At 44.7% G+C, this 12,993-nt stretch overlaps 2 protein-coding genes across 5 annotated transcripts in view; both read right to left on the bottom strand.

The window, feature by feature from the left end:
• Positions 1-974: 974 nt before the first annotated feature.
• galr2b (galanin receptor 2b) lies at positions 975-6,528 on the bottom strand. The gene is made up of 3 exons (XM_088316939.1): positions 6,433-6,528; positions 4,214-4,596; positions 975-2,822 (listed from the first exon to the last, which is right to left on the bottom strand). Exons 2-3 carry the CDS (start codon positions 4,585-4,587, stop codon positions 2,060-2,062), a joined length of 1,137 nt encoding a protein of 378 aa, XP_088173065.1. The 5' UTR covers positions 4,588-4,596; positions 6,433-6,528; the 3' UTR covers positions 975-2,059.
• A 4,431-nt stretch (positions 6,529-10,959) lies between these two features.
• The window catches only part of zfand2a (zinc finger, AN1-type domain 2A), a 77,017-nt gene continuing 74,983 nt past the window's right edge, over positions 10,960-12,993 (bottom strand). For 3 of the 4 annotated variants that reach the window (XM_088316942.1, XM_088316941.1, XM_088316940.1), the window contains 7 exons: positions 12,852-12,983; positions 12,455-12,606; positions 12,263-12,385; positions 11,893-11,968; positions 11,739-11,815; positions 11,459-11,543; positions 10,960-11,294 (listed from right to left, as the gene is read on the bottom strand). In XM_088316942.1, the coding sequence (XP_088173068.1) occupies positions 11,256-11,294; positions 11,459-11,543; positions 11,739-11,815; positions 11,893-11,968; positions 12,263-12,385; positions 12,455-12,606; positions 12,852-12,983 (684 nt within the window). In that variant the 3' untranslated portion in view covers positions 10,960-11,255. Of the gene's footprint in view, positions 11,295-11,417; positions 11,544-11,738; positions 11,816-11,892; positions 11,969-12,262; positions 12,386-12,454; positions 12,607-12,851; positions 12,984-12,993 lie in introns of all 4 variants that reach the window. The other variant, XM_088316943.1, reaches the window with a different exon arrangement.

Here is a 12,993-nt window from a genome sequence, read left to right as displayed (position 1 = left end):
CTGACATACACGTGTTTTGCAAGAAACATGCACACTCCACATAATGGCACGTACATAACATGGCTATTAAGCAATCACTTTTAATGGACTGGAAAATTGCAGTTGCAAATGACGCATTTAGCAGTCATTAAAAAAAAAAAAAAAAAAAACTCCAGGGAAAATGGCGACAGCACGGCCCACTCCCATCCACGCCAAAGTGAATTCACCTTATTTAAAAGAATTTCTTTAAAAGTTCACAAATTGCAATAAGAGCGATATTTTCACTTTAAAAAGACATTTCCCGTTTAAATTTAGCTGAAATCTTCCAGAAATTAGCCGTGAATGTTTCACCCATTTGCAACCCTGCTCCAGATATTCAAAAATAAAAGCAGTTGCAGTACTTTTGGACTCCAGTAGATGGCACTCTCTGTTCAACATTGGGCTAAAAACACACTGACTTAGCATTTTCTAAACCAACAGTGCCATCTACAGGAATCAAAAAATACATCAACCGGTTCATGAAGCACATTTGAAGCTTCATTTTCCCATCACTACCATTATGCACTACGTCCAAGCCCGATAGAAACAAGCGGCTCCGCTGTCACAGCAAACCGAAAAAAAAAAAACAAAGGAAATGAGACAAACCAAAACTCTCCAGTTCAGAACATTCACCCTTTGAGAGGAAAATAGCTTTCAAAAACACAGAAAAAAAACATGGTTGAGGTAGGCCAAAGGATACAATCATACCGACGTGTCGACGGAATTCATAGCAATCTAGATTTTTTTGCTCAAACGGCGATGACCTCACTTTGTTTTCGAATACACAGAAAATAATCATCTTTTCAAAATCTACAAGGTGAACAAGTGCGTCAAGGAACACATCAAGGTAAATAGATTATAAATGACACCAAAGCGAAACACGGCCATAAAGGAAAGCAATTAAGTGTGCCCATTTTTGCCAGAATCCTCCGCGTATCACCTGAATCTTAAAAGTTTGTACAGACAGGATTATAAAAGTGAACACATCATCAACATGAGAACGATCATATTTTCTTCAATTGCATGCGGAACACAGAACACACAGTTCAACAATTGCGCAAAACGTATGAGAGGAAAAATGACAAAAAAAGTTCTCATATTTTGGTCAAAATGGAGCACAAACGTTTGCACATTTTCAAGAAAAATTTAAGTGTCAATTTGTCACATTTTTTTTTTTTTCCCCAAAGTCCAACGTGTGTTTGTAGTGAGGCGATATAGTTCGTATAAAGTGCGGAGGATGGTTAAGGCCAAAAAGGTGAAAGCACTCGAGTGTTACATTCACGAACACAGTTGGGCACACGTCACGTCGTTAAAAGTTTTCTTGTGATGTAACACGAAAGAATTAAAAAAAATAAATAAATAAAAGAAATAAAACATAATAACATAAAGAGTAAATAGACATTCTAGTCTCAACCAAACATTTTACATCAAATTTAAATCCTCCCCCCAAAAAAACAGACATGCACTGACTTCTTCATTCATTTCAGACGAGTTAAAAAAAAGTTCTGAGGTTCCTCCGGCTTCCTCCTAATCTCCCAAAAATTGTCCAGAGACGAATGCTCGTTTGTCTCACCCCGGTGATTGACTGGCGACCAATCAAGATTGTAGCCTGCTTCTCTCACAGCTCTTGAGGACGCTTGTACTTCAGAAACATCAAATTTGAAATGAGCTTGCTAACAGATAATTGCGGCCAAAGACCTTCCTTTCTTTCGGACACACATCACGATTTACTTTTGTTTGTCAAACTGCTGCAGTATAGCGCCAACTACTGGCAAGGAGCTCTTTTCATTTTTTTTTGCCTTTAGTATCGGAAGGCTTCATGACTACCCAATACCTTGAAATAAGTCTGGGATCAGAACCAAACAAACATTTGCTATTGGTACTTGCCCATCCCTACTTTTGGGTTCGGGTTCAATGAGAAGAGGGATTGATCGACGTCTTGCTGTGCTCGCCTTAAAGTATATATACCCCGCAATTTCATCTGGGATATAGAAAACAGCAACGAGGCTGAATACGAAGGATGCGGTTCTCATCGATCGTCTCATGTGGGGTTCTGAAAGGGCAAGTTGAGGGTGACCGCGGCCTCCCGGGGCTCGGCCGGCCTCCTGCTGGTCATCTCGCACTCGTTCTGCCGGCCGTTCTCCTCGTTCATCTGCGACACCTCGGTGGAGGCCGCCTCGAAACCCGGCACGGTGTTGGCCACGTGCACCACGTGCACTTTGTTGCGTCCGTTGCTGCTGAGCAGGCAGCTGAAGACTTTCTTGAAGCCCTTGCGGAAGTGCTTGGACACCAAGGCGTAGACGATGGGGTTGACGCAAGAGTTGGCGTAGGCCATGCAGTGCGACAGCAGGCGGAAGGCGTAGGTGGCCTGGTTGAAGGGGAAGTCGCCGTACAGGTAGCACAGGATGACCACGTGGTAGGGAAGCCAGCAGATGCAGAACAGCACCGAAACGATGATGATCATCTTGGTCACTTTGCGCTTGGCCCGCTTGGACTCGGACATGCCGTCCAGGGGGTCCACGGCGGTCCACAGGTACTTGATGGCGCGCGTGTACGACAGGCTGACGATGAGCACGGGGATGACGTAGCCCAACAGGAAGGTGCACGTGTCCAGGAGCTTGCGGTCGCGCTCGTCCCAGCCGGGGATGCACACGGCGCTGTCGGCGAAGTCGATCAGGTGGTAGTAGCTGAGGTAAGGCCCGGCGAACACCAAGGAGAGGCCCCAGATGATCACCATGGCGACCACGGCGTTGCACGGCGTCCTCAGCTCTCGGGAGCGCAGCGGGTAGCGGATGGCCAAGTACCTGTCGACAACCTCTCGATATGAATTCCATCCGATTCAACTCAAATCTTTGTCTCAGAAGTGTGTCAATTATATCACGAGCTTTTCAACGAACATTGCTCTTCAGTTTTGTACGACTTAGCGTGTCCGTGCCCGGCCCGAAGGCTCGACGCTCCTTTCCCAAATGTCCGATTTCGTCTGCGGCCTAATGGGCGTGTCTAATTTGCGACACGCATCAGTTAGGGATCAGCGTGTGCTGCGAATTGAAGCGACCTGCATTGAGCGAGCGGACAATGCGGGTCGCTTTCCGATGCCCGCGGATGAAATTCAATTACGCTTCGAGCGTCTCGATGAGCTCCGCCTAATGGTCGTCTGTCAACAAAGCATCCCGCTTCCTCCTTCAAATGAAAGTGACACAGCTGTTTGTTTCATCCTCATGCCACATTTTCCGCCACCCTTGATCCATTAATCAGCCTTCGACTTTTTTTTTTTTTTCGTGTGCCATTGGAATCTTTCGTTTTGAATATGTCAAGTAAGCAACTTTTTTTTTTTTTTTTTAAATCACACTAGAGTTGCGAGCAGCTGTGAAGGGCAACCCAGGCCATGTTGAGGTTCGGCAGTGCTTTTCAATTATTTTCTGTTACACTCCCACTAAGAAGAAAACAATTCGCACCAGCCACCCAATCTCCGCTGCAACTATAAATGATAGCAGTTTCGTTTCAAAACAAACCTACGCCGTCGAGTTAATACTCTCTGCGCACAATAGGCAAGGAGAGCGCCACTGCCAACTAGTGGAGTAGATGTGCAATTGCACTTCATTGTAGTACGGGAAAAAAAGCATGTTCTCCAGGGTCACACCACGCCCCCCTAGGGGGCCCCGCCCCCCTATTTGAGAAGCACTGAGGTACTGGCACATAGGACAAAATAGAAATATTTTTTCACAAGTGCAAAGTATCATCATTTTTCTTTGTAAACAGAGCGCCGCCACGGCAAAGCCCTGCAAAAAAAAAAAAAAAAAAAAAAACTTTTGTTCTGAAACATCTTAAGATGAAACAGCCAACGTTTGAGATCGGATCAGTTCTCTAGGAAGTGTTGTTAAAATATGACCTCTAATAACTCCTAGATCGCCGCCGCCCCCCAAAAATGGCAAAAAAAATCCAAAGTCAATGAAATGAAATAGCCCTCGTTCAAACGTACCGTAGAGCTCCGTATGCCAACTTTAAAATATTCAAATTTTCACCACGCTTGATGCGTGTGCAAAGTTTTTGATCATATTAAGACCCTCAAAGATGCAAATCATTGCAGAAAAGATCAAGAAGAACATCCCCCGAAACAACAAACCTCACAGCCGCCGCTGCTCTGCCCCTAAATCTAAACTCAGGATACTTGGAGTTGTTTTAGGTCCTCTCCTACCTGTCGACGGAGACGGCGGCCAGCGTGAAGCTGCTGGCGTACATGGTGAGGTTGATGAAGAAGTGCACCACCTTGCACATGAACGAGCCGAACACCCATCCGTCCAGCGAGTAGATGGTGGCTTGGAAGGGCACGCAGAAGATGATGAAGAAGAAGTCGGCCACGCTCAGGTTGAGGATGAACAGGTTGGTGGTGTTGTAGCCCACCTGGCCGCTCCGCAGCAGCACGGCCAGCACCAGGCTGTTGCCCACCGTGCCCAGCAGGAAGATGAGCGAGAAGACCACCGACACGATCACGCTGGCCGGGTTCAGCGGGTAGCTCGCCGATGCGTTGGCCTGCGCGCTCGCTACGGCCAAATCCTCCATGTCGGACATTTTGGGAGCCTGTCAAATCAAAACGGAAATTAGTAACCTTATATCCGCATGTATTTTGAGCTTCAGATAGTTAACTCATTCGCTGCCGGCCCAGGTAAAATAAATGTACTTTTGACGTATATATCCGTCAATGGTAGGGAATGACAATTTCTATAAAAATGTTGGCCCTTCACACGACTCATATTAGAAAAAAACAAAATAGGTGACATCTTGCCTCGACGTCAGCATGCCTAATCTTTTGCTTTCAAATTGGACCCTCGGAATGAAAGGCAAATATTGACGGCAAGGCTGGTGAGTCACAGGCCAACGTCAGTTCCTTCTTTTCTGTTTTCCTTCCAATTTCCGGCGGAACAATTTACCAAGTGGCCTTTGTTGTCCCCAACGTGAAAACAAAAAGAATTATAAGAGCACGTTTGGACGGGGCTGGTGAGAGTAGAACCCAATTAAAACAACTTTTGCCCTTATATGTCCACGTACGATAAAGCCTGTGAGCTTAAACGTATCGAACCGACGCTCTAAAAAAAAAAAAAGAAGACATTTTGGCGTAAGCGATGTGAAAACAAGACCAAACGTCCTCATCACAAATCCTCATTTCTTTTTGCGCCACTTTGAAAAGGAGGTGTCAATTTGTGAATGACTCCTAAAGGGCCACTCCACGCATCGGCGCTATCGGCGCTAATCTGAGCTTCTCCCCGGAAGGTTCCCGCAGGGCCGTCTGCGGCGCTCGTGTTGCATCTCCACGGCGGCAAAAACACAAAACATCTCGTATGCGTCGGCCTGCATGTGGCTCTTCAATTATGTCGACTCTCGTTTGATAATGGACTCTATTCCGCTGGCAGTTCACGTGCGTGACGACGGGTTGTTCAGTTCTGGGAGGCATGAGCCGTAATGCGTTTTGCCGTACGGCCGAATAAAAAATATATATATATTGACCCCGTACAACAAGAGTTGACACCATTTTGCAGTTTTTTTGTGCAGTTTGTAACAATATTAAGTTCTGCCTGCTGTTTATTTTAACTGCAATTCCACTAGTGACCACTAGATGGGTGCACACTATTTTGTTCGGCACTTTAAATTTGAAAGAAGCAGATTAAAAACATTTCAGCTCAGATGGGTGGATGAGTTATTGCGCAAGATGATATTATAAATATTAATATTTCAATTGTATCTGCTATTTTTTATTTTATTTATTTTTTAAAATATGGGATGGCTCCGCCCCCACCCCAAAATCCAATCTCACATTTACAGTCGAGTTATTTTTCTCTCAGCCCCATTACTCCTTCACACATGATCTCAACATTCCTCCAAAAGGTCAACATCAAACCTTGATGCTGAGGAGAACGGGAGGAGCTGAGGAGGGCTGAGAAATGGCTTTGCAGGCGCATGCGATCTTGCGTAATGACATACAGTCGCTATCAGATGTTCAGGTGCATTCCGGTGGTGCTTTGATTAAACTGCATTCACACGCACGGCTTTCAGATCGACGCATTAAACTTTAATTCAACTCTGCGGCACTGCGGGGAGCAAAAACGAAGAAGACATATGACCCCCCCTATCCCCCCCACCCCAAAAAAAAAGAAAAAAAAACTAACTAATGGGAATATGCGACTTGACAGTGAACGGTGTTAAAAAACACCGGCCGGACTTTTCGGAGAGGGAATGCTTGCAAATGAAATGATGGCAATGAAGCAAAGGCATGCGGGGAGGAAGGGAGGCTGAATAAAAAATGCAAATGTAAGCCAACGTCTCACTTGAGAGGAATGACAAAGAAGGCAACAGCATCCGTTGGCAAACTTTACACATCAGCCTTGGAAAAAAAAAAAATGCTAATCTTTTGTAACCCACCTGGATGATGAAGACGATCCAGTCCCGACTGCCGGTACCGAGTCCTTCCGCTCCCGCTTGCTGTCTGATTCTTGTTGCTATCCCCCCCCCCCCCCCCGCCCCACTCCGTTCACACCCACCCACTCACTTCCTCCTCCCCTTCCACGATGGTGATCATCCACTTGCGCTTCCCCGCAGGAGCGAGAGGAGGACGAGGGATGCTGCGGTGGCACATTCGTCGTGGGCATCGCGGAGGGGGGGGCATCTGTGCGTCCAAGTGTTGGAGCTGTCAGTGATAGCGATGAGCGGTTGGGTTCAATCAGGGAGGAGGGAGGCTGCTTTTAGGAGCGGGGAGGCGGGAGATCTGTAACACAGGAAACAAATAGTGTTGTGATTTTAATTACAGCGGTAATGATGGTTCTGCCTCAGGTAAGTCAAATAAAACAGCGACATGAGCCACGAATAAAAAAAACGAGGACGATGCTGATTTTGTATTGTTGCTGATTGTTACATTATCTTAGATTATCCATCTGCCTGTGTCGACCGTTTGTGTTGAAATATTTGTTTCTTGAAGGGTGAGAAACGCTATTCCTTAGCCCATCTATGGCGTTTCGCTTTATGGCTTCCGTTTGTGGACTTAAAGGTACAATTTTGTGGTTGGTTTGATTCCACGATTAACTGAGTGTCTCGTTGACTCTTCCTCGCTGTTCCAATACTTTAGGAAGGGAGTAACTTCATCTTTAATCTGGCGTTTTGCAAACGTGCCGTTTGTGTATTTCCACGCATCAATTCTACCGAATTAATAAATAACGATAGAGAGCACGTCATGCCCTCACGCCACATCTCATTCGCATTCACTTTCTTGATCGCGCCTGCCGGCATGACGGCCATTTAGCGAGCTGCCAAGCAACCCGAACAAGCATCCCGCGCGTCGCTCGCTTCCTTGTCTCGATGCCTCGGTTCCCGGCGACTCAAGCTGGGCAGTCACGAGCTACATTTACATTTTTTTTTTTTTGCAAAATTATAGCGTAGTTTTACTGCGACATGCTTTTTACCTGAGTACTTTTGTTCAGACGAAAACATACTTTTACTTGGTTACGCTGAGCAATATCACGCTCACTATTTGAAAATTTTACCAGCCTCATTTTTCGGGCAATATTTGAAGTAGCATATTTTTGTCATTTTACCATTCATGCACTATTAAAAAAAAAAAATTCCGTACTTGAGTAGATTTTTCACAGAACACTGAATTACTCCAAGTAATTATTTGAACTATTTTTTACTTGTACTCAAGCCATATGGATCATATCAAAATCGTACTCCGACTTGGATACGTCTGGCTCATTTTCTTTTCACGATTGCCTTTGTAAGTGCGTCATCCAAGCTCTGAGGCAGCCAACACACACTCTCCAGCGAGCCATACGAGCATTAAGACATATGGCCGCAGTCCATGGCAACCGAGCCGATGGTGACCCTCTAATTGGTCCTGGAGCTGTTTCTTTATCACCGTGTCAATGCGCAGAAATGAGCGGCTGAGTGAGCTCAACGGGGGTGATGGTGTTAACGTGTCACCTGCGAAGACGCCTCTATTCACGGCTGTCGGGTGTCGTCCGTCAGTGAAAGGGTTTGAAAAGAATGACTTTTTCGACGTCACGTCAATCAGGGCGAGTTTGCCGGGGTTGCTCTGAGGCCTGCTTTGATGCGCTGTTGAGTGTGGGGGTTCCACAGGGTTCTGTTTTGGGGCCCACATTCTTCGTGACGCTTGGAAATGGAAAAGCGAAAAATCTTCGCATACTTAAAGTGACGTCGCTAGCGGCGTAATCGCACATAAAGCGTTTGTCCGTCAGTCGCGCTTTCGTGTAAGATGGAAGCATGAGGATGGGAAAATAAAAAAAAAAAGGCAGGCCAAATTAAATTCAGGAATACCTCCTGGAGTTGTTTCTTATGAGCGTCTCCATGGCAACCGGCCAAGGCTGGCTGGAAAAGGGGCGTAGCCCAAAAAAAAAACGCAACTGGATTGATTGCCAACTGCGGCCTGACGCCTGTTTGAGACATTCAAGCAAGCAGCTGAACATGGAGATTGGTGAATTATTGAACAAACAAACTCAACGCCGAGAGAAGAATCATTGCTCCCATCGGGCTCCGACCGGCGGTGTCAGTGGTCGTCGAGCTCGCGTTCCCCCCTGTGAGCTAAAAGTCAAACCTAAAGAAAATGGATTGGTCTTAATGGGACGGTTTCGCAATGGTCATTTTATGCAGGGTTGCCTTTCCAATTTTAGTATTTCAGTTTGGCTGCAGAGTGTGGATCTATTAGCCGGTGTGCCCAAACAACCGATGATCTTATTATCCTCAACAATCACGTAATCATTTCCAGTGAATTTATTGCCAAGGGAAGCTTTCCCTGTTTGGCCAAGAGCACGTTTAATATTGACTTATTTGCTGTACTATACAAATCAATGGCACGTGCCGGCACAAGATTGTTATTATCCTCCCTGGACGCCACCGCTGCATATTAACCAGAGTCTCGGAGGAAATTAGGGATGCATTTCAGGTGCTTGCTTCTTAGAAGCGTCACCAGCTGGACGAGCGACACGATGTGTTTCACAACCTTAGTTTTGCCGAGGCACATACAGGATTTGACATTTGGAAAATCCCACACAGTAACGGCGATTTACATGCGCTGATGAAACGCACTGAAGTAAATTAATATTAGCATTGACTTTAATTTATACACTAATGTGAAAAAAAAAAATCAACAAACACACCACTTCGTATCGCAAGCAAGGCAACGATTAACAAAGATGGCGGATGTGCAATTAACAAATTCAGCAGCCGGTGGACTGTCACTGTCAAGCCTCGGGGAAACGTTGTATTGACTCACAATTAGTCCGCAACCATGTCCGGCGGGCCCCGTCTGATCAACTCGATGCCTCGGAACTGACGAACGGCGAATGGCTCCTGGAACGCCAGCAATAATGAAGCTCAAACTTTTGCTATGAACGTTATTTGGTTGTGACGCACGAGTGGGACATTTTGGACCTCCTAGTAGAGGAAAAAGACCACTCCAAAGAAAAAGCCTTACTCACGAATTCAGGCTCTCTCGCGCTCTCTCTCTCTCTATTAAGGCTGTCAAAATGAAAGTGTTAACTCTGGAGATTAATTAGAATTTTTTTTCATTTGTATTTGCAAAGTATGCTAATTATTTGTGACTTAAATACAACGGAGTTAAATGATTTAAAATAATTAACTGCGCCAAAAATGTTAAAATTAATCTCCAGAGTTGACGCTTTCATTTTGACGAGGTCGGTCAACGCATCTCAAGTCACGTGCTTTCTGGGTTGAGTACACAAGCACAGTTTGCACACGTGGCCTCTCTGGTCACGTGTGATGGCTTTGATTGTCCAGACTACAATTCAGCCTGAATCACGCCGTTTCTTGCAGGGTATGGCAGTGAGGAATCCGACAAAAATAGCGGGAATAAAATGAACGGTTTGTGACTCGGCCCAATGAGCTGTTCAGCTTCCATTGTGTTCTCTTGCCTGTCTTGTTTTGTTTGCTTTTATTGAGTCGTGTTCGATCAATTGTCCTGCTGTCATCAGGTCGGATTCTTGGCTCACTTGAGTCCACTAGCTCTCCACCTCCCGTCCATTAGCTACAGCTATTCAAAATTACTTCAAAACAATTATGTCTTTTGATTTGAACACAGCTAATTGTGACAATGTGGAGTCCAACAGAATCACACCATACTAATATACACCCCCCCCCCCTTTCATGGACAGTAGATAAGTAGCTCACCACTGCAACGCCACACCACGAGAAGCTAGAATGAAATTTCACATTGCAATTTTGATTCAAGAGTAGACCATCATTTCCACAAAAACTGCCGTGAGTCATTCCTGAATTTCTCTCATCTTGAGTCAGATCATCCATCTCCCCCTGAGGAGTGGAGCGAGAGCAGGTGCAGCTTCTGCCTCAAGTGCGCATTACAAATGCGTCATGTGTAACATGACCAAAGGGTCTCGGAGTGGTCAAGACTTGTTTATTTGTGTGGACATGTTATGGAGACTGCTGCGGCAGAGCTTGAAAAATGAGACAAATATTGAGATGCAAAAGATAGGACACCATTTGTGGTTACTTTTAAATGGCTTGATATTTATTAAACGTCATTTTTTACTTTAGGAATTGTGTCACTAAAATAAACTTTCCTATACTGCAATTCATTGAGCTGCCTCTCTATTATGTTGTATTTGTAGTTTTGGCTCTTACCCAAAAATATTGAATACATGTTAAAAGCATGCGCAAACAATACGCGTGCAAAATAATTTAATTGAAAATATATAATTTAATAATTCATTTTTTAGCTTTCGCATGATTATTGGCATGATTATGCATTCATTTGAGCTGACACGTATTTTTGGTGTTTCAGAAAGTACAGTGGCGAGGATGTACCAATACTTTTTTAAACGTCGACACGATGCAGCTATACTGCCCTCTGCTGCACATGCATGGAATAGCAAGTGCACTGGGCAGAAAAAAAGAAAACGTAAATCACGGACGCACATGACATAATTTATTAATTCTTCATAGATATCCGTTTTATAATCAGCATATATGTATATAACATATGTACAAAGCCACGCATTCATAAAAATGACAGAAGCTGCTGGGCATTGTGTGCTTAGTTTTCAGTGTTGAAGGCGACAAGTGAGCAAATTTTGATCCTTTCGTTGAAAAATAAAGACAATCGTCAACGCTGGATATTGAAGATCCAGCCCATGAGGTTTTCTAGTGGAACATTACCACAGCTTGGGAAGAAAAGAAAAAGGAAAAGTAGCGGTCCAAGATTAAGAAAGGCTGCAGTTCGACTGTTTGGACTCTCGGCCCTGAAAGAAAGAAAAAGGATCCTTACAATCAATATCTTCCATCACTCGTTTACAGAACAACTCAAAAATTCCCATTTGACCCTCTGGAAATAAGATAAGGCGCCATGTTGGCCGCGTACCTACATGCTAGAATGTTAGTGTCAGCTAACTGTTCCGGCTGGTACCTGTTGTCTCTGCTGCTGGCGCCTGTATTCCTCCTCACTGGCGGCCAGGGCCTGAGCCAGCGCCAGATCCTCCTGCTCCTGCGGACTGAGGCACAAACACACTCTGAAAATATACTGATGCAAAAAAAAAAGGGATGGACTCGAAAATGTATATTAATTTTACTGTCAATAACTTTTTATTATTTAGCACAAGAAAAAAAAATAATTAAGCAATTTTGATAACAAAATCTAACCAAACTTGCATAATTTGAGGATCCCTTTAATAGAGCAACATGCTCACCTGAGGGTGGGCTGTGAAGGTGGTCTGGACTCAGCCAAAGACATCTCTAGAGCTCTTTGTAAGGCCTGCTCGTCAGTCTGAAAGCAGAAGAGACTTAAAGGCTAAACGGTCACGTCGCTGGGAACGCAGAGTCCGTGCCATGTCCTTTGCCTACCATGCCCGCCTGAAACGACGCCGACGGCTGCACCACATTGTGTGCTGAGACCGAGGTCGACATTGGTCTGCTCGCGCTGGAAAGGAAAGAAGACAAGGTTCAGAAGACATAGTCAAATTGATTTGTGATTCCTAAAAGTGTGGCTCCCTCTAGTGGTAGAACAACAGTATTAATGTTCAAAGGGTGCAGATTACAGAGGTTTACTATATTAAACATACTTTCCAGGAATGAAGCCTCTGCCTAGTTTTGGATGATCACTTATTTTATGTCACTATTGTATTTGAAGTTGGTCATGATGGTAGTATAAAACATTTGAGAGCCACTAAAACAAACAATCGCAAGGCATCCCATAGTATGGAGTTTTTCTTACTTGCTATTTTGGCCTCTGCTGGCCGCACTGCCGCCATTAGAAACTGATCTGGAATGTCCTGAAGAGGGCGAGGTGGAGGCGGAGGTGGAGGAAGAACCCTGAGCCCTCATTAAAGCAGCATGTCTAGCACAAAATACATTAGATCAAAGAGTTCTTACCTGCAATATTGGGCTTTAGTGTACAAGTACGTACCCGGCCTGGGACAGAGGTTTGCTGTCGGTCTTACAATCGTGGTCGAGTGGATGTCGGTGTTTAAGACAGTAATTTAAATGACACTGGTCACATGTCACGCGCATCATTTCCTTCTGCTTACAGCCGCCTTTGGAACACTTGTTGGTGAATATCTGCAAGCCAGAACATGAAGTGTGATTACAACGTTAAAGATTGTTAAATTTTTTTAGATTCATTAATTTTATGTTACATGATTTGGGCGGAACAATTCTGGAAAATCTTGTTGCGATTTTTTTCCTTTTTTTTAAAGGTCCGAGTATTTTTCAACAAGCACTAGCAACAATAACACAACCCTAGGCTGAATGATTACTATTATTTCATCTTATTTCCCAAGACTAACATCTATTTTTGTGCTAACCTTTCTTTTCCGTTGCGCAGGGTCTGATTTGCAATCCCGATCAATGTGCTCTCCGACTTTGATATCAGGCATCTCTCCTCTCTTGATGGGAATAGGAATGTTGCACAGTGGGCACACAGGAACCTGGATATCCTGTGGGGGA

The sequence above is a fragment of the Idiotropiscis lumnitzeri genome, chromosome 15 (genome assembly GCF_059441095.1).
Source record: "Idiotropiscis lumnitzeri isolate Australia: NSW breed Sydney's pygmy pipehorse chromosome 15, RoL_Ilum_1.0, whole genome shotgun sequence".
NCBI lineage: Eukaryota > Metazoa > Chordata > Actinopteri > Syngnathiformes > Syngnathidae > Idiotropiscis > Idiotropiscis lumnitzeri.
The sequence above is the reverse complement of the archived record's forward strand: the minus strand, read 5'-3'. Positions and strand labels throughout refer to the sequence as shown.